Below are 27,032 nucleotides of genomic sequence, written 5' to 3'. Positions count from 1 at the left end.
TACTTCAGATGATGTCAGCTGAAAATAGATGTCAATTTTTTTGACATCCCCATGCCATCCCATAATATTTTTCTCATGATGTATCTTCATGTCCTTTCTATACTGTTGCTGATATACAATTTTTTTACATCTCTATTTCTAAAGTATACAGATAAGGTATTTTATGAAATACTTTTGGTTTGTGAATTTAACTGATGGAATAATGCCTAGTTTCCATTTTGACTTTAATCTTGCTTTTCCCCCCCCCCCCCCTGAAACCTTATTTTTAGCTTCACTTCTACTGTTATGCCTAAACCAATCCTATTTAGCCAGACTTCATAGAAAAAACAAAACAAATAATTGTTTCAAGCATAGCATATCTCCTTTCAGATAAGATATCAACAGAAAAGAATCTATAGCACTGAAATAATCACTGTGTTAAAATTACATTGATCCAAGCAGAAGGAACAAACAAAACTTCATTTAAAGAGATCAAAGTAATAATTCTTGTCACGATCACTATGCATTAAGAAAGCAATGATATGCATATTTACTTAAAAATCAACCCCACCAACTACAATGTGGCTTTCTCCCAGTTCAGTGTTTATGGTACAAATCTACATCCTAAACAGACCAGACCTATGTTTTTCTTTCTCTTTGCTTATTGTTAAATATATTTGGGAAATTATTATATATATTAAGCTTAATATTGCTTACTTCATTTATATATATATATAGACCTTGCTAATTAACTCTTTCATTCCTGTTTTGGCCCGACTCAGGGCTTATCCACAGGACATAGTCAACTTATGACAGCTCATTATTTGTGCAAATTATTCAAATTGCTAATAAAGAATTTGGGAGGCTAAGATGATCATTTCGAACTCTTTATGTTCTCATCAGTTAGTCATACCCTTTATCTGAGATTCGAACCTGGGCTGATTATATATCAGGCAGTGTTTTAACTTCCTGAGCCACGGGTTCTTTCTCTCTTTTTTATTAGCTGGAAGGCAAGGCAAATGTATGTTTAAGTATTTGTCAAGGCTTTTTGAATGGACCTTGCTAATTAACTCTTTCATTCCTGTTTTGGCCCAGGTTCGAATCTCAGATAAAGGGTATGACTAACTGATGAGAACATAAAGAGTTCGAAATGATCATCTTAGCCTCCCAAATTCTTTATTAGCAATTTGAATAATTTGCACAAATAATGAGCTGTCATAAGTTGACTATGTCCTGTGGATAAGCCCTGAGTCAGGCCAAAACAGGAATGAAAGAGTTAATTAGCAAGGTCCATTCAAAAAGCCTTGACAAATACTTAAACATACATTTGCCTTGCCTTCCAGCTAATAAAAAAGAGAGAAAGAACCCGTGGCTCAGGAAGTTAAAACACTGCCTGATATATAATCAGCCCAGGTTCGAATCTCAGATAAAGGGTATGACTAACTGATGAGAACATAAAGAGTTCGAAATGATCATCTTAGCCTCCCAAATTCTTTATTAGCAATTTGAATAATTTGCATATATATATATATATATATATATATATATATATATATATATATATATATATATTTGTTCAGCTTCCCTCATTCTTTCTTCATCATTTTTGTATCTTTTTTCTCTTATCACAGATGAGTTATATGCAGTATTGAGTGAAAGTGATTTATAGAGGCTCTACAATTAGCGCTCTCTCTCTGAAAAACCTAAAGCATTCCACTCATTGCCAAGAACACAAGAACTGCTAGATTTTCTGATATCAATTCAATTTCCAGATTCATCTTCCCTTTGTTGTATCATGTGCGTAGGAGTAGTTTTGCAAAAAATAAGGGAGCAAGATAATTTCAGTTTGCTTTCCAAAAGAAGTACAGTCAGGTCACGATAATCCTTTTCCTAATGATGGCTTGGCATATTGCATCTCATTAATAAAAACACAGTAAACCCAAGACTCAGAGCAGCTGGGAATCTGAGTTCCCAAACTGCTTCATCATTCACATCTTTGGATGAAAGTCAGAAACCATCTGATCCAAAAAAAGTGAGGCCTACTTTCCCCTTAACTGTATGAGTTGAGAGTTGGAGAAAATATTGTGTTTGTATGTGTATGTGCATTTATAAAATATATATATATATAAAGACTTGGCAGATATTATACCCTCTTCCTATCACTGCCTCTAGTAGGAATTGGCTTTAACAGATATAAGTGTAGTGAATATCTTCACAAAGAATTTCACAGTATTGTTCAAAAAATTAAATGAATTTAATAGTAAATTCATTAGTAAATACTAAATGCATCAATAATAATTATACAATATGGGGGGAGGGGTTGAATCAAAGAATTTTCACCAACTTTGCTTGAATTTCCTACAGCAATTCAAAAACATCCCTGCCCGTATAGCAAACTAAAAATGTTGTGATCCATAGTATTATTCTTTGTGTGCATGTATACGTCTGTTTTCCAGTTCAGATAAACACATTCATGATCATCTAAATGTAGCCACTGTGTATTACTATATGCCAGAATTGCACTGTCTTAATTTACTAATATATTCAGCCTTAAGGACAACATTGTAGATACATTTATTGTTGTGTAAATCTGATTTCTTTTTATGGAATTGTGCTAAAAAGTGTCTGATATGGAGCTGTGATCCTTAAGAATATAAATCATAAGTAACAGAGTCAAGGAGCTCAAAGGGCCAGCCTTTAGCCCCAGAGCTGAGAATAAGGTTTATTATTATTTATTATTATTTATATAGCACCATCAATGTGCATGTCATTTTACACAGTAGAAGAGAACAAGTGCCTGCCCCGAGGAGCTTACAATCTAAAAATTGACAGAAGAAAACAACAGAGAAAGGGAAGGGAAATGGAGACAAGGATAAATGGGAAAAGAATATGTGATTAGTTCTATTAGACATACTTACGCTGACGTACACAAAGATATGGAAACCAGAATATTGTGTCAAGAAGACTATGTTATAACAGAATCAATTCTGGCAAATTAAACTTTAGCCCAACTGAAATGTATTTTTCCCATCATTGTATCTCCATCAAAGTGTCAACTGCTAAATTTCTGAAGACCCATCTAGATAAAAATATCATAGCTGAAGTCTGAAGGGTTCACTCATAAGTAAACAGAAAAATACAAGGATTCCTACTCTTTTTGAACATTTCTTCCTTTTTTCCTGCCATTCTGGTAGTTATATTTTTAAAATATGTGTTTATGTAAAATTGTTATATACACAAAAACACATATATCCCCATGCTCATTTTAAGGTACATTTTGATCTAGGTTTTGTTTTGGTGCAGACAGGGAAATAAACATTTAACCATGAAAAGCACTGGGAAATATTTCTTGGGATGCCAGGATGGAAGGAGAAAGAAACAATATAATATTATCAGAAGACACTAATTACAGAATAAGATAGACAGACATGGTGCTGCTGCCCAGCTTTTAACCAAGAAAGAAGGTTTTTTCCCCCATTCTTCTTGAAAACTATACATTGGTTTACGTATACTAACCTTGGCTGAGCTTTAACAGGATAGGTGCTTGTTGCATGTTCTTTCTCTAGAGTCACAAGGACATCATTCAGGTTTTGGTTTAACTGAGACAATAAATAAACAACAGTTCAAAATAGGAAAAGAAATTACAGGTCAGTATAACAAAGAGCCCATTTAGAAATATGTAAGTATACTCAGGATCCCCAAAGAGGGGTATTTTGCTAAGGGAAAGATTATGCTGCTTATTTATATTACCTCACTGACACCACCAGGGACATGTTTTGAAACAGATGCCATATGAGCAAATAATAATATGTTTGGTTCTTGTTTATTCATTTGCTCCTCCTCCTCCTCTGGCTCAGCTTCACATATTCATACTGCTCCAGGCTCTCCCATCCCTACAGACTCTCTGTTTCTCAGTGGGACTTAACACCATCTTCCTTCTCTCTCTTCCCATCCCATTGTCCGCCTAGGTTGCTATGCAATCTTAGTCTGTCACTAAATAAGACATCAGGCCAAAGTAGTGGAAATGCCCTGAGGGAAGGAGTTCATCTAGGCTTGCAGCCCACACCAGCCACTGCAGTATGTCCATGGGCCAATCTGACTCTAAAATACAGATGTCTTTTGGCATCACTTTTGCTGGAAGAAAAATGGAAGAAACAGGATCAGCTCTAATTACTCCAGAGAAACAGACTGATCGGGATTTTATCTCATAAACTGCTGCGCTGTTGCTGGAATGTATAGCACTTTTGGTAAGTGTAATGTAAGTGTGGCCTGGTTCTAGCACTTTTACATTCAAATTGTTCCCATAAGCTATGGGGAAGCATACCCAGACTGTCTGATCAATGTAAATAATGTGAAACTTCAGTTCAGCTTTACTATTAGTGGTCCATCTCCCTGTTTTTTTCCACTTGTTGTAAAGACTTTAAATGCCTTGGCTGAACTGTGGCAGGAACATCTTTTCCTAGCTGAAAAATATTTACAGTATTTTGGTGGGTTACTTTTGGATGTCTGGCTACGACATCCATCTGATCATATCAGTGGATCAAATACCATGTAAGTTGTCAGTTTCACTAAGCTTACTGCCACCCATACTGTTAAATCTTCTTTGTGACTCACAGTACATGGTATTTATAGAGATATGCAATAGCTTAGAAATACGAGCAAAATACGAGTTATACAATTTCCCTCCCCAGGGTGTCTAGTATTTAGGAGCCTTTTTGGAAGTCTTGTTAATGCAAAGGCATGGAACCAGGCAATATCTGCCTTGAAAGTTTATATATTCAAACCTGAACTCCTTGTTGGAAACTTGGCAGAATCTTAAATAATGTGCATAGCTGTATCTTTCAACAACTTTACCATTTTCCTCTTAAATACTTTTTTTCAATTTGTATTTAGTCATTTGACACCCCTTACATATTCTCCTTTCAATATTGACATGTTCCAACCTGCTTTTTCTATTGCCTGATGCAGGTTTTTAAATTCTAAGCAAAGTGGATTAAGTTGCAGGTTTATGTAAACGGATGCATATAATTTCCGTCTTTTACATTTCCTCTTTTAAACTGTGGTCTTCCTATTCCTTGTCAAGTTATTTGTACAATGGAAGAGAAAGATCATTTATGCTGCTCTGAAGGTGTAAATTCTTTATCCGTTATATTAAAGTAAAATATGGCACAGCCACAGCTTCCTAATTAAAAAAAGGGAAGGAGAACTATATGAGATACCAATAGGAAGAAGAATGTCTTGCAACTTTACCTTACTCATCTCCTTATGAAAATTCTCTTCTAAGCCAGCAATACTCTGGAACGTGTTGACATAGAAACCAACACGACTAGAAAATAAAAGAGTACAAGTCAATAGAGATATGGGCAGATGTTTATCCTTCAACTTTACCCCACTTTTTAATCAGCTTTCATGTGGAATATGTGATATAGCAAAAGAAATAGCATGGACAGAATACCTTGCTTGAGCTTCAATGGAGCAAAAACCAATTAAGATCTTGTAAATTCCTCAACTGAGACTCTCAGCTTCTTTATAGGTAGAATAACGAGCATTTTTTCAGCGCTCACCTATTCCATAGTGAAGGCAGTTCTTCCTGAAGATCAATGTTCATCTCTTCAAATACTTTCTGGGCTTTTACTAATTCTTCTTCAGCCTGTGGGGTGTCAACAAACCCATATGCAACCACTCAGAAGACAGTTTACATAAGTTCCATATTGGTCACTATGTAGTATAGTGGAGATCTGGAAAGCATTTAATAGAATATGGGCTGGCAAACTACCCAGGTTTTTAATGCAGACAAATGGAGTAACAATATCCCAATCTTTCCCAGGAGCCCAGTATTCTTACCTTTCAAGGTTTGGCAAAGCTGATCAAGATCCCACAAATCCATCTCTCTCCCATTGAGGATTGAGGGAGAAGATTCTGACAACTAAGCTTTGGTCACTATAAAGAAAAACTGATGTCTACTTTGTACAAAGATAAACTAATCTTGGCCTCATTAGAATGCCAGCTAAAGTCCACTTGCACTTCCAGCTGACAGAAATGTTCTACATTGCCCTCAGATGGCCTCAGATGTTGGGCATCTGTTCCCAATAAAGGTGAGAATTCCAGTATGTGGCTGCATGAATGGAAATGGTTTATGTGGCTAATATGGGGAGTTACAAAAGGCGTATCTACAAAGCTACCTCTTACTCTAGTTCTTTCTCAGAACACATCAACAAGAATGTTTGAAATAGTGCTTTGCATACCAGTAAGGATTATTACATATACACAAACTTCTGGAATTCTATGAAAGTGCAATTATGCAGTATTCAGTTCAAAGTAAAACTAATAAAAATGTTTGATACTTCCCAGTTGGTTAGCACTAGCACAAAGTTTTAAAGAGCCTAACAAAGTACAAGCAGTGGGGACAGATGTATCTATAGGCTAGTGAAATGGAATATTTAACCAGTAAATGCACAGGAGCTTCATTTTATATCGTATATGCTCTACCATATAATATGGATAAATAGTGAAACTGGATTCTTACCATTTCAGTAGCAAGAAGAAAAACGAAATTGCTTATATACCAGTCAATGGCAGGAACGCTAAGAGATCCCTAAGGACTATACAGTACATGTAAGTCAAGGTGTCATTCTTAGAAAGTGCTAGTATGAGCAACACAAGTCAGATTCTTTGGTTAAAGGATAAATATATACTGCTCAAAAAAATAAAGGGAACACAAGATAAGACATCCTACTATTAAATACAGTACATTGTGTTGTTTAAGTGTTCCCTTTATTTTTTTGATCACTATATTTTCTTAGTGAAGATAAATGCTAAGATATATTCTGTAAAATTACCCTAGTGCCTGACTGATGGTTTTTCTAAAAATGGGGGCAGGGTGTCACATGATTTGATATAATGAATGCCTGAATTAAGCAACAATCAGAAATTAATAGCAAATTTTGGGGTTCGAAGTGTATAAACTGTGTAGAACATTATTACTTGGAATCTTAAATTGAGCTAGTCTACTTTTCCATTTTCAGCAGACAGGATTATTCATGCTCTAGGAACTAAAAAATGATATCTACATTGAAATAGCCCAATGCTGTGAGACAGAAATACCCAATGCAACGTTCACTCTATGAAAATACAATAAGAGGCTGTAAAACCCAATTGCAATACTATGGTTTCCCACAGGAGTCACCTTGGCAGACTCAATAAAATAGTTATTGTGACAATTATTTGTCTCTTTATCTTAAGGCAAATTAATTAAAATAATATAAAATATAAAAATATTGAGATATGCTATACAAAACAATACAATACAAAATTGAACAGGCAAAAAAGGAATGCTATGGCAACTCTCTACCATTTTATAATAGCTGAGAAATTGCATGCAAAATGGCAGAAATGGAATTTGACCAATTAACATGAAACACTGCAAGATATTCTTGAAAGATAAATTATGTTTTTATATCGTTGCTTCTATATGATGTATCATCTTTATTGACATTTCTACTTGTAAAGTGTTACTGTTCCTTTCATATGTATTGCTTAAAGCTGTCTAGACTGAAGTGATATACAATATAAATATTACAAGAAATAAATATGCAAGCATGCAAACATTCTAAGAACAAGCATATTCATTGGATTACAATAGTTCTTTCAATTCGCCTTTTTAACATATCAAATATAATTCAGAAACTAATCAATACATTGGGGGTGAAGTTTCTGTAGAACAAGCAATCTTAGTGATCTGCCTTTACCAGACTTTTTATATCAAAGTAATTTTTAATCTTTTAAGATACTAATCCTATTAGTTGGTGTTTTAGCATTATGTCACCTCTACACCATTTGCTAAGATATAAGCTACTTGTCTATGTCATCTGGATTCACTTCAAATTTCAGGTGCCAATTTCTGCAGATTTATATTTTTTTTTAAATTTGATTTTTTAAAATATTAGATTTCAATGTGACATTCTTCCCACTGAAGAATTCCAATACTCAGCAAGATGAAACAGCTGCCTAGCTGATTCATGAACATAAAAAAAGAGTTTCTTGATACATAGTTGAATCTGGGCCAGTTTTACAAAGAAAGCATCTGAACGCTTTTAGCTAGCATTTCAATGGGGTTGTAGGAAGGCAGGAATTTGCTGTCTTAAGCAATTTAATCCATTAACCTTCTGGAATATATTGCAAAAGAGAACACAGCTAGAGTGATAATTTATTTCTGCTCTCTTGAGACACCTCCCCTCATCTTTCTGATAGAAAAATGTAAATCTACTTCCGTGTTATTTACTGCCTGTCTTTGATAGAGATTACGGCTAGAAACAAGGAATAAAAAGTTAGCTCACTTACCAAAGGAAACTCATTTTAGAAGGTACACAAACCATAAGTTTGTTTTGAATGTTTTGAACCTGAAATTTGGAAGTTCTGATGAAACATTCCAGGTGGACATTAGTAGTGGCTAACTGGGGAGTAAAGGAGAGAAAATACTGTGGAGATTGGAAGATAGGAAGCCACTTGGCTACGTCATATTTGAAGCTTATTGGTCTCAAGCACAGCACTTTCAAGTGGCCCACCTAATCCTTCTACCATGTTCTTTTTTCCACTTTCCCTTACCCACCACTAATAACAACTTCCTTGGTTTCAAGAGCTGCAAATTTCACCAATTCAACCACACCTCTCTCCAATCTTCCCAGTGCCATATTTGTCCTGCCTCTCCTTAGCTGCCACTGATGGGTGTTTGGGTTTGGGCCCACTCTTTCCCCAAAGAAATCGCTGGAACACACATCTGGAGCAAAGATCTGCTTCAATCCAGATAAAGACCATCCAAAATTCTCATCAGTCCAAATTAATATAGCCAATGGTCAGGACTGATAGTATTCCAAACCATCTGGAATTTGAGAAACTGGGTTTAAAGTAGGCAGAAGTTAATTAAATGTATTCACTGATTACCTCAGAGAAGCTACAAAAATGGAAACTGGTTTCTTTTGTTCAAAACAATAAGTTATGGTCCTCTAGTGTTTGCTCTTTTTTTCCTTTTATTTAGTTATTTGCTTCATTTAGCATATACACTTTGCAAGTGTGTCCTTGTTAAAACACAATATACTATGCTGGTCTTTATTTCTGTTCCTCATGGAAAACAGACATCTGATAACTCTTATTCACTTATTACCAAGTTGTTACCCATAAGGCTTTTGAATGTTCAAAGTTCTTGGCAGGATTTTATTTACTGGCACCTTATTCTTCAAATGATTTTAGAGGGAAGGCTACATTGTCCAGAGACATTTCTAATCATAAAGCAGAACAAGACTTAAAAATTATAGACTTAAAGCTTGTTATACATTCATTTAAAAAACATCTGGATTTTATAAAAAGTTAAGTATAAAATAATGTGTACAAACAGAAGCTGAAAACCAAAAGAAAGCCCATACAGGCAACTTTAAAACAACAAAATTCAAGATATGTGTTTGTGTGTGTGTGTGTGTGTGTGTGTGTGTGTGTCTGTGTCTGTGTGTGTGTATGTATATATCCTCTTCTCCTTGCTTATTATATAGAGTGTGGTGAAGGGAAAGGGATGTGAGAATAAAACAACAATATCCATTTCCCAGAAATGGACCCTGGGATTTAATGGCTGAGTTTTAATGAAAGAGAAGAGTAAATGTTGATGAAGAACCCTGGTCAGCCAACCTGAAATTCGGATGTGAGAGTGAAGGACTTTAAGTATTGGTAAGTTAATGGAAATAATAAGCCTTCCTACAAAGTGTTTGATAAGGACTGAATATCAGGTTAAAAGAATCTATAATAATAATAAGAGACTACCGTATAATATGTAGATATATACCTCCCTCCCCTCCTTCTCATCCATAGATCTCAGAATCCAGAAACACTGGATCATGCTCGAGCAATTCTAAACCCCTAGGCCACAGGTCTGCAACCTGCGGCTCCGGAGCCGCATGCAGCTCTTTCAGCCATCTCCTGCGGCTCCCAGTCTTATGCCATGTGCAGTCCAAAAAAAAAAAAGTGGGACTAAAAAAGTTCAACCAATCAATTCAAATATGCAGGGTAGGTGCATATCTCGCCTTGGCTCCACTCTTCAGTCAAACCCTGTTCTGCACATGCGTGCATGTGCACACATTTTTTGCGGCTCCCAGTTTTTCCTTTTGTGAGGGAACCAGTTCTGAGTGGCTCTTTCACTGTTTCAGGTTGCTGACCCCTGCCCTAGGTGAACCCTACTTCTAATTGAGCAATACGAGTTGCCACACAATGGAGACACCCAAATTAAACAGTAACTATGGAACCCCTTCCCCACCTACTATCCTATCATCTCACTGGACACCCATACATTTGCAAGAATTGCTCATGAGGACATGGTACCGTGCATTAATCCAGGGGAATACAAAATCAGAGAAACTATATCGCCTTTTCAAACATGTTTTTGGCTTCAAGGAGTCTGAATTTTAAGTCAACATTCTTCCCAGACAAAAGAAACCTTCTGGGAGAGGTTCGAGTGAACGCTGCCTGGGGAATAAGCACAGAAGAGAGCTTCAGCCAGAAATAGCACATGCAGGATTAGACAGCAAGGCAGGTTGGACTATCACCTGATTCCGCAGTAGGTTAGTCTGAGCTACGAGGTGTGCTTGTAGCTTCCCTTGGCACCACTGAGGCGCGGCTTTCTCAAGCAACGACACAGGCTGGGCAAAAGCATTTTCAGAAGACAAGACAAGAAGAAACAGACACATTTTGAGAATTATTTTTTAAAAATACAAAAAAACAATAAAAATCGAAGAACAGAGGCCAGGATGAACCAGCCATCCCAACAGAAAACAACAACAGAAGAAGTCAGTATTAAGCGATAAGTTAAGGATGAATCCTATACGACATGCTAAATCTAGCGGTAATTAATGCTCCACAAAATGTTCAATGAACTCCAGAGTGAACACAGCTTATGAACATTCCAGCTGCAGAGAGCAACAGAGAAAGAAATTGTTAGTCATTCAGAAAGCAACAGAGTCCAACCTTACTTAAGTCTCTCTCTCCATAGGTCATTAGCAACTTCAAAAGGAGCCAAGATTAAAAGACAACTTCATTATAACAGCCATGCAGATTATTCGTATTTTGTAGCATTTTATTTAAACATTTGTAGGTTGACAACTGTCTAAGCCTAAGGTGGGAATAATTTGCATTAAGCACAAGGGCACTTATTTAAACATCCATAAGATCTTAGGTCGTTTAAGATGAACTGAGGACTATACAGAATTGAAAAATATTCCCCCATTAGTGACATGGTTAGATTTTCCAAAGCACAAGGAACAATAGTCATAGAGAGAAGCTTGACTGAGCAAATGTTTAATTTGAATTTCACAAAATCACTCCTGCTGATATCCTTAACTTGTGTCATCCGCATGCTCTGCAATGGTCATAAATAGAAACACAGAGCAGTTACCTCCATTTATAGAGGCAGATGCCTTTCACCTGAAAAAGCCTGGACAAATCATTTTGCCCATGACACAAGCAGTCAAATTAGAAAAAGTCTAGATTAGCCAGAAACCCTAAATTGTTCAGTAATTCAGGAGTAAAGGAATACTAATAGAAAGAATTTTTCACCCCCTAGAAACTTCTTGTTTCTTCATTGAGTTTTTTTCCCCCTTTTAGCATTGACACACTCCTACTGATTTTACATTTCAGTTTTAAATAATAGTTTTGCATTGTTTTTATTCATAGGATAAAATCATGTTTGTCAGGAATTCTGAAGTTTGGGTGTTTTGGTCTTTTACTTCTAACAACAAAAAGCTGATTGTTTTGTAGAGTATTATCCCAGCATGAAATACATATTTTTCTTCAACTGAGAGAAAGCAGCCACACCACCTCTTACAAGGGTTATTTACCTTGGCAATTTTAGCGTCATCTTTCTTCTTTGCAGTTTGAAGAGATTCATAATGATGCCTGGCACTGTCATAGTCTACAAGTTTCCTTCCCCGTTTAGCAATGCGAGACTGAAAGGAGATGTGAGAACACCAGAGCCATGAAGTAACCATTTTTACAGACCAATGTATATGCATTCTGCCAATTATGCTGCCAACAAGCAACTGTATTGTAATCAAGCTCCTTGCATCTATTTAAGATCAATGTAGATTATTTCAACTTTTCTCCCAGTGTATATGCTGAAATTTCTGATGCACACACACACATACACACACACAGCAATTGGCAAATGTGTCAATGGAAATGAAAGGAGAGAGTTGGAGTTTTTCCTTCTAGCAGTTAGTTGGATGGAGTACTAGCTGGCTGAGTGGAAGTGTTCTGTACCAGCCTGCTACCGGCCCTGCAGAAAAGGCAGGGACAACCCCTTTTACAAGAAGGCAAGAGGCTGGAATTATGCCTGCCAAATTTATAGCTACACAAACAAACAAGACATGAACCAAGAAACAGGAGCTTTAAGAAACAGGAACTATCCAAGCGGTTGCCTTCAGCAAACCAGCCCTCCCACACATTCCCCTTATATAGAGTTCAGGGTGTGGCTTCTCTCTGCCTCCTTCCGAGGAGCTCCATTGCCTTCCTGTTTACTCCTAATTGACTGCCTCCTGCGTCGGGCGTCCTTGAACAGGGCCAGCTGTGGGTCATCTTCATCCACGCTGTCAGGCTCACACAGCTGGGTCTCCGTGGTGACCAAGTGGGAGGGGCCTGGCTGAGGGCTCTCATCAGCAAGATCTTCAACCCCCTCAGCAAGGTCTTCAACACCCCCCTCCTCCTCTGAGTCGTCCGACCCAACTGCCGAACCCACAGGCTGACCCTGAATCACAACAGGAAGGTGGAGTACCACATTATTGTATTTTTATCTTCAGAGTAACCTTCTGAGAGAGGTTGAAGTGAAATACAGTGACTTTATACTGTACAACTTCGTCTTACAGCTTTCCCATTTCCCCATAACAAAACACTAATCCTAGTGCCTCAATACTTTCACTCAAGTATGTCTCTCTTCTAAAGTACCTCAACTTAAAACATAGATGTCTCTGTGCTTTTCAAAATTACTTTCTATGTCATTCTGTGTCATCTCTTAAAAAAATCTGAAAGAAACGGAGTCGCTAAAATTATTGTGATAAACACATAACATATTCTGTATTTGCATCTTCAGTTCTTTTGCTACAGAATGAACATTTTGCATACTCTGAATGTTGTTTTATTGTTCCTAGAGCGATAGCAGTAAAACAGCACTAAAAGGAGACCTTGTTGTTCCTGATGCATTTTTGCTTTGAGAAATGAAACAGGAAAGAAAGACTAATATAGATACCATGCTGAACAAACTCCAGTTTTCAGAAATATATTACTAAAAAAAATGAAAGCAAGGAACTATAAGAAAGAAAATATGTGTGCATGATAAGAATGGGCAGCCCAACAGTACTTACGATCCACTCAGAACAAAGCAGATTTTTTTGAACAATGGTTTCTGATGTGACCTATATTATATGATTTCATTACGTTTTATATTTCAAATCAAATCAAGCTACTTCAATTACTCTATTTCATCTAGAACAAAAACTGTTTTCAATACTATAATGTATAGGTTTCGCCATCAGGTTTACTATTGAATGATTAATTGGTTATGTTATTGTTGACTCTTAACAATCACATAGAGGTAAATATAAATATATTATATTTATATAAATATAAATCAGTAATCTTGATTTTTTTTACATATTTCTATTTCAGCTCTAGTGAGAGTTTAATTATTGTCAGCTTTCTATTTTATCATTTGACTATCATGAATGTATTTTTGTTCACATTATAAATTCTTGAATGCTAGTCGAATGCAGAATATAAATTATATTATCATTATAAGCCACTCTGGTAAGTCGCATCTAAGAGAATATGAAGGATTTTGTGAAATTCTATATATCAGGTATGTTTATTACAAAGAGGTTGAAGAACAAAATGTGAGCCTAATGCACCAATCCATATATACATTTTCCCAAAATAAATATCTGGCAGAGAGTGTAGAATTCCTTAAATTAGTGATTTTGGAAGTGTGAGTCTAGAAACCACTGCTGGTCAATGGAAATCCTCTCAGTGGACTATGCAGCCTCCCTACACTCATCAGCCTGAGCCCATTTCCAACAAACAGTTGCGACCCTATCTGGACCGAGATGCCCTACGCACAGTCACTCATGCGCTCGTGACCTCCCGTTTGGACTACTGCAACTCTCTCTACATGGGGCTGCCCTTGAGGACCACTCGGAGGCTTCAGCTGGTGCAGAATGCGGCCACGCGAGTTGTGATGGGGGTCTCCCGATACTCCCATGTAACACCTCTACTCCGCGAGCTGCATTGGCTTCCGGTTGCCCTCCGGGTGAGATTCAAGGTGCTGGTGATGACCTATAAAGCCCTACATGGCTTGGGTCCGGGATATCTGAGGGAACACCTGCTGCCGGTATCAAGTTCCCTTCGTCCAGTGCGCTCCCACAGGGAGGGTCTTCTCAGGGTGCCACCGGTAAGAGATTGCCGGCGGACGACACCCAGGGATAGGGCCTTCTCAGTGGGGGCGCCTGCCCTTTGGAACCAGCTGCCAGTGGAGCTGAGGACTGCCCCCGACCTCCGTTCATTCCGCCGGGACCTGAAGACCTGGCTCTTCAAGCTCTCTGGTCCAGGCTGAGGATTAATCTTATTTTAACTGGGGTTTTATTTATACAGGGACAAATTTAATTTTTTTAAAACTTGTTTTTAACTTTTGTATTTTGGTTTTTAATTACCCTGTAAACCACCCTGAGTCCTTCGGGAAAGGGCGGTATATAAATGTAATAAAATAAAATAAAATAAATAAATAAAACAGCTGACACCCTATCAATGGCCAAGGGTGTCAGAGCTAAATCAGTAAGTAGCATCTGGTCAACTGAGTACTGTGTATGGAGGGAGGCCTCCAACAGTTAGCTGGCTGCTCAGTGCCTCAGCCCCCACCTGAAATGCTATTATAAATACTTAATTCTGGATTGCACATTTTGGTATGAATATTAGTTTTAAAAGGCCTTTTAAAATGGAATAAGGCATACACAAAAGCAAGAATATTTTACTTAAAAATCCTCAAGCTCTCCCATGCTCTTAAAGATAAAAATGTAAGAAGGGAGTATCTATTATACTGGGTGGCCCCACATTTATTAATGTCTTTTGAAACACTCCTTCATTTGTTTCACTGCTAATGTGGCTTTCACCTTCCAAAAGGAAATTAAAGTAGACCAAAACTTTATGAAACCCCCATACCTTTATGTCTGGAAACTGGCCAAGATAGGTGTCCATAGTCAGCAATGCCTGATCTACCAGTTTCTGATGGAAGTCTGTCCAAAGCAAGTCATTATTCTGGAACAGAATAAGAGTAATGTGGGAAGAGTTGGGTTATCTGTGCATTATGCAGGTCAAGTTTATCCATGTGAGCAAAAGTACAATAACAGTGAGATACATTTCATCCCTAGTACTAGTAAGTGAATTCATAAGACAAATCGTGTTTGAGGCTTCCTTTTTTAGTATGCATATGTGTAACGCCATTAGGATCTGTTCCTAAAACTGTCATGCTTTTGTTTTCTAGATAATTTTAAAAGCTATAATTATTTAAAAGTGTTGGACAAAGATACTAGTTTTGTGCATCTTCTATTCCAACCTTTTTGGAATCAGGGACTGGTATCGTGGAAGACAATTTTTTCAAGGACCGGGAGAGATGGTTTCAATTTCATTCATTCACCTGCCACTCATGGCCAGCTGTGTGGCTCAGTTCCTAATAGGCCATGGATCAGTACCGGAGATTGGGGACCTCTGTTTTGTACAATAAGGAAAGTTCTGACTGTTGAATTTCAACTGGCCATGAATAAAAAATTTACTTGGAATATTTGCTATATGACAAATATTTCTATGCCTTTTTTCTATCTCTGATGTACAGTAGTTTGGTCTTTATGAGATATATGGGTTCCATCAATTCACTGTTGCTTTTCTGTAAGCAGCTACAACATCAGCAAGTGCCCCATGTTCATGTTAAGTTGGAAAATATTATTTGCAGACACTCGAGATCAGTACAGTTCCCCCCCCCCCGTCTGGTTTCATAGTGGCCGGCTGTGAATGTAAGAGATAAGCTACGGTATTTGCCTCTTGTTCTTATGTGGAATTTTTGGTATCGGGAAAAAGGATATTGTTGTATCATAGAACACACTGGCACAATTTGTGCATGATGTAAAACAATAGATAAGCATAGTAAGAAATAGTCAGCTCAGGATTTTTGCCTGAATACTCCCTATTCCTGCTTTGCTACTACAGGCACAAGAAGGAGATTGGAAACACCATCTTCTAGCCCCAAAGTTTATTCTACACAACAAATACAAGCTGTGGTTAATTCAAACCACGGTTCATTAAAACAAAGCAGGATTAAATCATGGCATATGACCATGGCATCTTTCAGTAAAGGGTTTCCTGCCTGAGTGGGGGGTTGGACTAGATGACCTCCAAGGTCCCCTTCCAACTTCTTCTTCTTCTTCTTCTTCTTCCTCTTATTATTATTATTATTATTATTATTATTATTATTATTATTATTATTATTATTATTATTATTATATTAACACTTAGTAAACAAATTGAGAAATTATCAAGAGGAAGTGATGGCTTCTCTTCTTTTCTCTTGTGGAAGTATCAGAGAACAGAATATGTGAGTCTAAGATATAAGCACATTCATTTCTGTAATACTAAACTATAGTATTAACACTTGCTGCCTCCATAAATCTGAGATCACAATACATTCATCACGCTAATGTGTGAGAAATCCAAAGCTCACCTCTCCTATTTTGTTACTTTCATCTCTTCCTGGCCAATCAGGTTCATATACTTCTTGCAAACACTCTGTAAGTTTCTTGGAAGCTTCATGCATTGCTTTGAAATAGAAAAGAATGACATAATAGTACCCAAATAATTATTCACCCCATACCCTAAGAAAAACCCAAACAAACAGCTTGCTCACTTATAAAGGACTTGATAATATTCATATTTCTTTCCCAACAAGAAAAAAAAGATGAACAAAAAAAATGGTTACACACATTAATTCCCTTGTGGTTTAACATTCTTTCTTTAATTTCTTTCTTTAATTAACAAATGAAACCAAGTTCCTTTTTTAAATGGCTAATTTCTTATTTCTGAACATAGTATAATTTAAGAAGAGTTTCAAATATTTGGCTGATATATATATACATGTATGTATGTATCTATATCTATATCTATATCTATCTATCTATATCTATATCTATATCTATATCTATATCTATATCTATATCTATATCTATATCTATATCTATATCTATATCTACATCTATCTATCTATCTATCTAATCTTAAAAACTTGAATCCCAGGTATATTCATTAAAATACAATAGAGCCAATGAACTCCAGGATAGAAAAATCTTTTTAATAACTATAACTTAGCTTTCATCAATCCTCTGTTAACATCATCAGAGCGGTAATCGGTGGTTAGAGAAACCCACTTATATAGCTAGATACACACACACACACACACACACACACACACACACACCTATACATGTGTGTGTAAATAATTTAATTTATAATATAATGTAATAATATAAAATATAATAATATACACTATAATAATATTTAATATAATAATAATATAGTAATATACATATATTACTCTTTCTATTTGTTCTTCAACATTATACTGAAATATTAAAATGGTATCTATTGATATAATTAGTCTGGGCCATGTTTTGCAGAGCTTTTTTAAAGTAGTAAGAACCAAATTAAAAGGAAGGGACAGGATCCCATCAGAAAGAGGAGATTTACATTGTAACTGTTTATCTCTCCTGCTTCCTGGAATCTGAAAATTATAACACATGTCATTTACTTGTTATTAAGCAAATGAATAACTCCAAATTTCCAAGCTTCCAAGTCTGGTGCCCTTTATTTTTTTAAACATCATGGGATCTAATATTATGCCAGGAGCCATGACAGCATCTTCCCCCACTCTCTATTATCCTCTTACTAGCCTAGTCAAGACAGAGCTTGAAGCATTTATAAATATTACTAGAATCTATCTGTAGCACATCTCTAGGAAATGTTTCCATGTCAAATAAATAACATTTGCCCCTGTCCCAAATTTTCTTGACCACCATAAAATTCCAACAACTACTTAGTTCCATAATTATAGCTTTCTAGAGTAATGCAAATAGTACTTCCTAGCACCAATAGACAAAACCAGGTAAGATAAGATTTAATAATGGCTTCTGGAATTTACTCTACAGAAGATCATGCAAAGCAATAGGACTATTATTCCAAGTATTACCTTTAATTGAAGTCAGGTAGGTCCGAAGATCCTTCTGTAGCTTGGATCCTTCTGACTAAAAAAAATAGTGAATAGAAATAGTGAGTGAGCTATTGCAATAACAGGTCACAATAGTTTGGTTTTGATATCAAGTTCCACTGTTGCTTTTCATCTTTAAAATCCTAAAAAGAAAGGTTAGAATATTGCTTTTTGAAAGAACCTGTCTAGTTTATAAGATTTATAAGATTAGCTGTAGAGGGAACTCCCCAAATTAGCAGACATTTGTCTTTTTAGATATAGCATCTTCTTTGTAGAACATTTATCTCTAGAAAGCCACATTAATTTCCTTCAGGCCCTCAATTAACTATTGCTTTTATTTATTTATTCAAAAAACCACTTTTAATATAATCAGTTAAATGATCCCCTTCAGTACTTTATATAATTCCATATTGCTTATATCTATATATACTCTACCTCAGATTTAGCAACAGGAATTGTGGTCCCAATTGTAGTTGTATGTTGACCTGTGGGTTAAGCTGTACATTGCTATTTTTTATTTAAAGCTTTACCAACCCCTTGAATTAAGCACACACAATATAATTTGGTACAATTTAGAATAGATTACATGTGTAAAGTAGAAATAATCTATTCTAAAAAAAAAGGGTCACCACAACTCAGCTACAAATTTGAAAAGCTTTACAATTTTTTTAATTCTGTTTCTCCCTTTATTATATTATCTACTAATTTATTGATTTTGTCTGTTATTTATATTCTTTTATTGACATCTGCCCTATACTGATTATTTTTAGCTGCTTTGGAAAGTTCAGTGGACAAGTAAACAAAAATTTTAAATGAGTAAATAATTTGATAGCAAAACATAATCTCAACTAATTAGGTTGTGGAATTGGGACTTGCTAAGAAAGTTTAGGCCAATAAGTCAACATTCTTGTGCAACGGAGTCACAATAGCTTTTCTTTTATCTCTCATTTCAATAAAGCAGCATTCCAACAAATAATTTTCTGAAATATTCAAAACTTTAATATTTAAATTAAAATAATAGAAGTATGTTTAGAATAGGAACTTTTGTCTCGAAAGATGAATATTTCAAACTGCCATTTTACAATTGTCTACTGAGTTGTTACTTAATTCCAAGTAAGCATATTCAGGACTGGAGCTCTAGATTCACGAAATCCCTTTTTATTTTTGGATTTTATGTTTATCAAAGATTGTATAAGATAAAAATTGTAACGCTATCCTGGAATTACATAACATCATAATTGATATTCTGTATTACTGAGCACTAACACCATCCATCAAACAGTGTCAGTTACTAAGTACAATTATGGGTATAGAATTTACTAGTTAAAAACACTAAAGAATAATAAATAACTATCATTTGTAAGAAATAATTTAAAAATAAAATATTGTAAGCTGTCAAACATCCACAATCTATTTAGCAAATATGAAGACATTCAAAGGATATTTCACATTAATATTGCTAAAGACAACTTTTCATTTTGAATGAAAAATTTATCTCAATCTAATGACCAAAGTTGGAGTTGGGCGACCTAATTTTTACAGCTGTTTGCAGCTGGAATAAAGCAGGAATCTCCAGGTTCCTTATCTCCATACATCAGCTCAGCAAAGCACTTTTCTTCTTGAGATCAAGGCTTTTAAAAATTGCAATCTCATTGTTTTGAACATGGTCTCCCCATCAAGGGTTGATAGTCAAGGAAGAACCTCTTAATTGCAACTGGGATGTAAGTCATTTTTGGCCTGATCCTCCATTTAACCTTTAAATACTCAAAAGTCCCAAACCAATATCTCTAGCATAATTCCAATTATGCAATTTTTCTGCATATGGGATAATTTAGTCCTTAAAGTGTGCATCTTCCAAGACAATACAAAAGAAGAGAAGTGGTCACATAATGGGTATCCCTTCCCGCCTAACATCAACAAAAGCTGGATGGAATGTCTATGGCCATGGGAACAGCAGCTGTGGTTTTTCAAAAGGAAGGACAAGGGCAGCAAGAAAAAGAAAAATCTATCCAGCAGCATCTGCTTATACAAAAGACTGCCTTTTGCCTTTCCTTTTATTTTCATAAAGGGGGGAGTTTAAAGAGAGGAAGCTTATACAACATCTGTTTCAGGAGGTACCAGATGAATACATGTTTCCTGTCATGGTCCTCCTTGCTCTTACTCTAAAAGTGTTTATGTCTTCGTACTTATCTTGTGTTTTTAAAATAAAAAAGCTATAATAAGAGTTCCAATTATCCAAGACTTAAAAGTACCGTATACGTTTCTGATACGTTCAGATAGGCACCAATTCTGCTGCTGATGTTGACTCTGCATTCACTTGTACTGAAAACCCTTATAAAATCAGTGGGATAATCTTCCCCCCCCCCTCAATTTTTAGCTTATCTTTAGAAACTATCAATTACAAATTCTTTCTGTATGAGCTCTCTAGAAGGAAAGAGAATGGGGCGGTAGGCTGTGCTACGCTTTATGTCAACGAGACCATAATGTCAACAAAAAAATGAATAGAAACAGATTCTTCCACATACAGTAATCACCATAGGTGCCAATGCCAGCTCCTAAAATAATTTATTAGAAATGCAACAGTTCCAGAAATGTTGCAGCAATAGGGAATAATAATAATAATAATAGGCTTTCATTTAATTATCTAGGGATAGAGAAATAAATATTTGGCAAAAGAATGAAATAAACACAGTACTTAACTCTGAGGCCAATTAGAATTTTAAAAATAACTCAATTGTTTAAAATTTGTATGATGTATAGCTTGATTTACTTATACAGATATATTTGTTGTAAAAATTGAAAAGTATATAATTTATATAGATAGCAGTTGTACATTGACTGGAGCACTTTTTATTTTTCATTTTTTTGCACTCGTGTCAGAAGCATCGAGGAGCTTCTGCCTTGTAAGGATTGCCCTGTTGGAGGCTCCTATCATGTCCCTAGCAGGAGCTGGAGCGAAGGACAAGAGCTCACCCTGCCCCAGTGCAGCATTCCGGTCTCGAATGCGGGGTTGCTAACCTTCAACCAAGCGTCCTAACCACAAAAGGCACCATACTCCTGACTGGAGCCATGTTGAAATATTTTCAATTTTAAAGTTGCTGAACTCTAAAATATGTGCCTTTCCTTCGTTTTTGCCTGTTTTGGAGAAGCATCCCAGCCAAAATTATTGCTGAAAGTCATGGAGGCCACCAACACTGTAACAATATGCCAGTGGTAATGCTGAAAAAGTGGCTAGACACTAATTGCAGACCAAGAAACAGAACTCAGATGGGCGATCATGTTTAATCTTTTTTGGCATCATTATGGTACACTTAAAAGCCCATAGATGGTCCTTGAGGACCACTCGGAAGCTTCAGCTGGTACAGAATGCAGCCGTGCGAGTTGTGATGGGAGTCCCCCGATACTCCCGTGTAACACCTCTTCTCCGCAAGCTGCATTGGCTTCCAGTTGCCCTCCGGGTGAGATTCAAGGTGCTGGTGATGACCTATAAAGCCCTAAATGGCTTGGGGCTGGATTATCTGAGGGAACACCTGCTGCCGGCATCAACTCCCCATCGTCCTGTGCGCTCCCACAGGGAGGGCCTTCTTAGGGTACCGCTGGTGAAGGAATGCCGGCGGGTGACTCCCAGAGGGAGGGCCTTCTCTTTGGAACCAACTTCCTATGGAACTCAGGACTGCCTCCGACCTCCGCTCATTTCGCCGGGACCTAAAAACTTGGCTCTTTGAGCTGTCTGGCCTAGACTGAGGGGTGTTTAACTGGGTTTTAAAGTTTTAATTTTTAACTTTTGGGCTTTAAATTTAATTAATTGTTTTAAATTTATTTTAACTTTTGTATTGTATGGTTTTAATTGCCCTGTAAACTGCCCTGAGTCCTATGGGAATACGGCGGTATATAAGTCAAATAAAATAAATAGATAGATAGATTTTTTATTTTATTTTTTTTATTTTAATTCCATTTATATTCCGCCCTTCTCCGAAGACTCAGGGCGGCTTACAAGCTTAGCAGTAGCCTTCATTCTATGTATATGCCTGCTTATTAGGGCTTTCACACACCCCCAAGCGGCATTATTACAAAGTCAGCTTAATTGCCCCCAACAATCTGGGTCCTCATTTTACCTACCTCGGAAGGATGGAAGGCTGAGTCAACCTTGAGCCTGGTGGGATGCGAACCTGCACTAATTGCAGGCAGCTGGTGTTACTTAAGGAGGCATTAGCCCACGGCTCCACCAAGGCTCTTAATAGATAGATAGATAGATAGATAGATAGATAGATAGATAGATAGATAGATAGATAGATAGATAGATAGATAGATAGATAGATAGGAAATATTCTAATTCTATCTTTGTTAGGAGAAGTATCCACCATAAGATGAAGCACTTTTGCTAGCTAAGGCTAATACATCAGCTCTAATGCAATAATGAGACAAGAGATGGCATTATAGGTAAATAAAAGGGGTCATGAGAGAGATACCCAGAATTTTGCCTATTGTAGAGAAAGTGACTGATAGAAATTTTTTCCCCTTCCCTCATAAAATCCAGGGTCACTTAATGAAGCTGTATGATGGGACCTAAAGAAATATAAAATGAAGCACTTTGTACTTCAAATAGTACATAAATTATGGAATTTATTACCACAGGAAACTATCATGCAAATTAAGCTGACAAAGAACAAAGGAAGTGTCTACATATACTACTAATCATGGGTATCATGATTAGTATCATCACTAAAATTAGAATACCTCCAAATATCAGGAAACACGAACAAAAGAGTCCTACTGCGCTACTACATGTACCCTTTTTCTAATCATCTGATTGGTCATCATAGGAAATAGGATGCCATAGTAAGTGTTCTTTGGTCTTAATAATGGTGGTTTGTAACTGTTTGCAAATGTTTGAATAATATACATGTTTCCACTTGGACAAACAATTGCTACCTACAAAAGCATTCGAAATTCAACAAAGCATCAGATTCAGTTGTTACCAGACATGTAATTGCTGACACTTGACTCCTACTATCTTAAGAAGCCATCCTAAACACGAGACGCAGGCCAGAACATACTGTGAAATGTTCATGATGGCCAAAACGTATTGCTTTTATTGTCCGTATATATAGCCATACTTGGGGAGGGTGGGTGTTGGGTATAATATACATATAACCACAAGCTAAGCTTATTCTCCAAGCTTAGGAATATGTGGGGGATTGACTTCTTAGCGTGACAGATCAGGAACAGCTGGGCTTCTCTCTGACACCCAGGCCCAGAAGAATGCAGGAAAGGCTATCTTTCTGTCATTATGCATCCATTAAGCGTTGAGCCTCATCAAATGCTTAACGCTATTAACAGAACAGAAAGGAACAGGAAAGATAAGGCGGTGTATTTAATACCAACACTTCATTTGCCATTTAGAGATATGGCAGATGAACATTTCAGGTCCAGCTCACAATTTGCTTTTTGAGATTTCTCCTGAATTTGAGGCTCGTAATTTCTCTAGGCCTAAAAGACCTTCAGTGGATGCCATAAAACAGATGGGAGATAAATTATAGTGAACAGAAAGAATACACTGTCAGAGAGAACAAACAAGTTATTCTCATCAAAATAAGAATATTCATTAGGCTATTAACCTAACTATCATGAAAGTGCTTCGCAAGATCATTCACAGCATTTTGTTCTTTCTTTTCTCCTCCTTTGCCAAAATAGACACAGTCTGGGGCAGAAGGCTCTGTACTTAATTGCAGTTTCTAGATATGGGAAACTAATTCATTGGGAATTATTCTTAACGTGAATATTTTCCCAGACAGCATTTCCAGAAGTGGGAATTTCTGAAAATACAGCATAACTGTTCTCTGTCAACAGACCAAGAACGACTCCCACTACAACTGAAGAAGTTAAGCAGTTCCAAATGTAACTATTTGTTGAAGGAATAATGTGGAGGGGGAATCTGCTTATTAAATCAGCAAGTGCAATGAGCAAGGCAAATATTAGCCAACACAGTAAGATTTCTTTCCAAGCACATTCATATCTTATGTTTGTATATGTATTGAACATTTAAAGCATTCCATATACCTTATATATATTTCTATTCCCTAAAATAATGCTACTATTTTGAATGAATAAATACCCATTTTTATTTTGTTTTAAACAGGAAATGAACATTATTCTTCATAATAAAGATCTGAGAGCTGTTTTACAATGCAAACATTGAAACCCTATTGTTGCTTTGATAGTTCTGGGTTGTTGTGTTTCCTTTTAAATGTTTGCATGAGTGGACAGGAGCATGCTCCTGCCTGAGTTTGTGTTTATTTTCTTATCTTTTAATCTAACCGGGTCAAAAAGAAAGCAGAAGTTATTCTGAAGAAGTGTGCAAAGGACAGATCAAGTGAAGGAGAAAGACTTTGCTTAGCTCCAGTTGTGCTGTTCATCAAACTGCAGAGGTACCTCAGATTACCGGAAAGTCAGAGCCTCTGCCAAAAAAGTCAACCCATGTTTGGTTTACATGACGTGCATCAAGGTCAGCCTCTAAGCTAGCAGGGAGGTGCCATTTGCAGGATGCAAGGAAGCATGCCCATAGATCTCTGAATGGACATACAAGGTATTTAGAACAAGATTCCCTTCCCATTCAGGAATAAGAAAAAGTCAACAGTGTAATAGCATGAGCGAGACAGCTAATTTTATATCCCTTCCATTTCACAGCAGACCTCGTGCCCACTTGACTGTACAAAAACAGGGTCTTAGCTCAGGGCAAAGCAAAGACAGCTGTCTGTTTGTCTTCCCAGCAACGTAACAAACAATTGGTCCATTCTTCAATAGATGCCTAGATTCCATTTCTATCCTTCCTGGGACTCCGGCTTAAACAGAGAAAGGTCTCTGGCTTCCTAAGATCAACTTTCTTTAGTACTTATATTTCCTGTAGCTACCACAAATGTGGCTTCTCAGACCCAAATATGACCCCAAAGCAGTGAACAGGATAATGAACAGTGAACGAGGTAGTCTCAACAAAACTAAAAGCCTTATAACCAGAGGGTCCCACATGTCTACCCAGAGAGCAGTAGTGGTTAGCTAGTAGTAAACAGGAAAGCCAAAGCTGCAGTAACAATGGTTGGTCACCACACCATCCTTTCTTCTGTTGGGGCAACCAGCAAGACAATATACCGGTAAATTTCCAGATGCTCGTGCTATGTTTACTTTTAAAATATCCAATGATCTTCCATAGGAAAATTCTGTTTGTCCCAAGTACATGTAAACAAACCAACTCCGTTTGGTATGATTGTATTTGTATGATTCTGTATGCCTTGCATGATTGTAGTTGCAAAGCCTTTTTTTTGTTGAAGAGGCTATTTTTTTGTACTCAATCAATATTGCCCCTTGGGTTTTATTCTTACACAAGGTTAAACTTTGTTTTTCTGGCATCAAACATTTTTCCCAGAGGGGGGAAAATAGATCTTGTGATATCCTGTGAGATTTCAGCAATTTTACCCTAATCTCAAATGATCCTGAGCAAGAATGCTGAATTCTCACGAGAATCCAACCAAGAACACTGACTTTTAAAGGAACTGCAAAGTTTTTTCCCCCCTAAAAGCTCATATAAACTGTCAGCATCATTTGACTTTATATATTAGCTGGTAAACTTGTAAGTTTTTGTTCATTTTATATTTAAGATGTTGTTGTTAGCTGCGAAGTCGTGTCCGACCTATGGCGACCCTATGGACAACGTTCCTCCAGGCATTCCTATCCTCTACCATCTTCTGGAGTCCATTTAAGCTCACGCCTACTGCTTCAGTGACTCCATCCAGCCACCTCATTCTCTGTCATCCCTTTCTTCTATTGCCCTCAATCTTTCCCAGCATTAGGCTCTTCTCCAGTGAGTCCTTCCTTCTCATTAGGTGGCCAAAGTATTTGAGTTTTAGCTTCAGGATCTGGCCTTCTAAAGAGCAGTCAGGGTTGATCTCCTCTAGGACTGACTGGTTTGATCGCCTTGCAGTCCAAGGGACTCACAGGAGTCTTCTCCGGCACCACAGTTCAAAGGTCTCAATTCTTTGGCGCTCAGCCTTTTTTATGGTCCAACTTTCACTGCCATACATTGCAACTGGGAAAACCATAGCCTTGACTATACGCACTTTTGTTGACAGGGTGATGTCTCTGCTTTTTAGTGTGCTGTCTAGATTTGCCATGGCTTTCCTCCCAAGGAGCAAGCGTCTTTTAATTTCTTGGCTACAGTCCCCATCTGCAGTGATCTTGGAGCCCAGGAAAATAAAATCTGTCACTACCTCCATTTCTTCCCCCTCTATTTGCCAGGAATTGAGAGGGCCGGATGCCATGATCTTGGTTTTCTTAATGTTAAGTTTCAACCCATGTTCTGCACTCTCTTTCTTCACCCGCAACAAGAGGCTCTTTAGTTCTTCTTCACTTTCTGCCATTAGAGTGGTATCATCTGCATAGGTTGTTGATATTTCTTCCGGCAATCTTAATTCTAACTTTTGATTCATGATGTGCTCTGCATATAAGTTAAATAGGCAGGGCAACAATATACAGCCTTGCCGGACTCCGTGTCCAGTTCTCACTGTTGCTTCTTGGCCCACATATAGGTTTCTCAAGAGACAAATAAGATGGTCTGGTACGCCCATCTCTTTAAGAACTTGCCACAGTTTGTTATGATCCACACAATCAAAGGCTTTAGCACAGTCAATGAAGCAGAAGTAGATGTTTTTCTGGAACTCTCTAACTTTCTCCATGA

At 37.0% G+C, this 27,032-nt stretch overlaps 1 protein-coding gene across 7 annotated transcripts in view; it reads right to left on the bottom strand.

Moving 5' to 3' along the window:
• The window catches only part of BIN1 (bridging integrator 1), a 134,738-nt gene that overhangs the window by 42,013 nt on the left and 65,693 nt on the right, over nucleotides 1–27,032 (bottom strand). For 5 of the 7 annotated variants that reach the window (XM_081313286.1, XM_081313285.1, XM_081313287.1 and 2 more), the window contains exons 3-10: nucleotides 18,287–18,341; nucleotides 16,769–16,863; nucleotides 15,217–15,312; nucleotides 11,853–11,960; nucleotides 10,566–10,658; nucleotides 5,544–5,629; nucleotides 5,230–5,305; nucleotides 3,496–3,578 (exon numbers count right to left, since the gene is read on the bottom strand). In XM_081313286.1, coding sequence (XP_081169412.1) covers nucleotides 3,496–3,578; nucleotides 5,230–5,305; nucleotides 5,544–5,629; nucleotides 10,566–10,658; nucleotides 11,853–11,960; nucleotides 15,217–15,312; nucleotides 16,769–16,863; nucleotides 18,287–18,341 — 692 coding nt within the window. The remainder of the gene's footprint in view (nucleotides 1–3,495; nucleotides 3,579–5,229; nucleotides 5,306–5,543; nucleotides 5,630–10,565; nucleotides 10,659–11,852; nucleotides 11,961–15,216; nucleotides 15,313–16,768; nucleotides 16,864–18,286; nucleotides 18,342–27,032) is intronic. The other 2 variants (XM_081313288.1, XM_081313289.1) reach the window with 1 other exon arrangement.

The sequence above is a fragment of the Vipera berus genome (assembly GCF_964194415.1).
Source record: "Vipera berus genome assembly, chromosome: 1".
NCBI classification, from domain to species: Eukaryota; Metazoa; Chordata; class Lepidosauria; order Squamata; family Viperidae; genus Vipera; species Vipera berus.
This window is presented reverse-complemented; position numbering and strand designations above follow the sequence as displayed.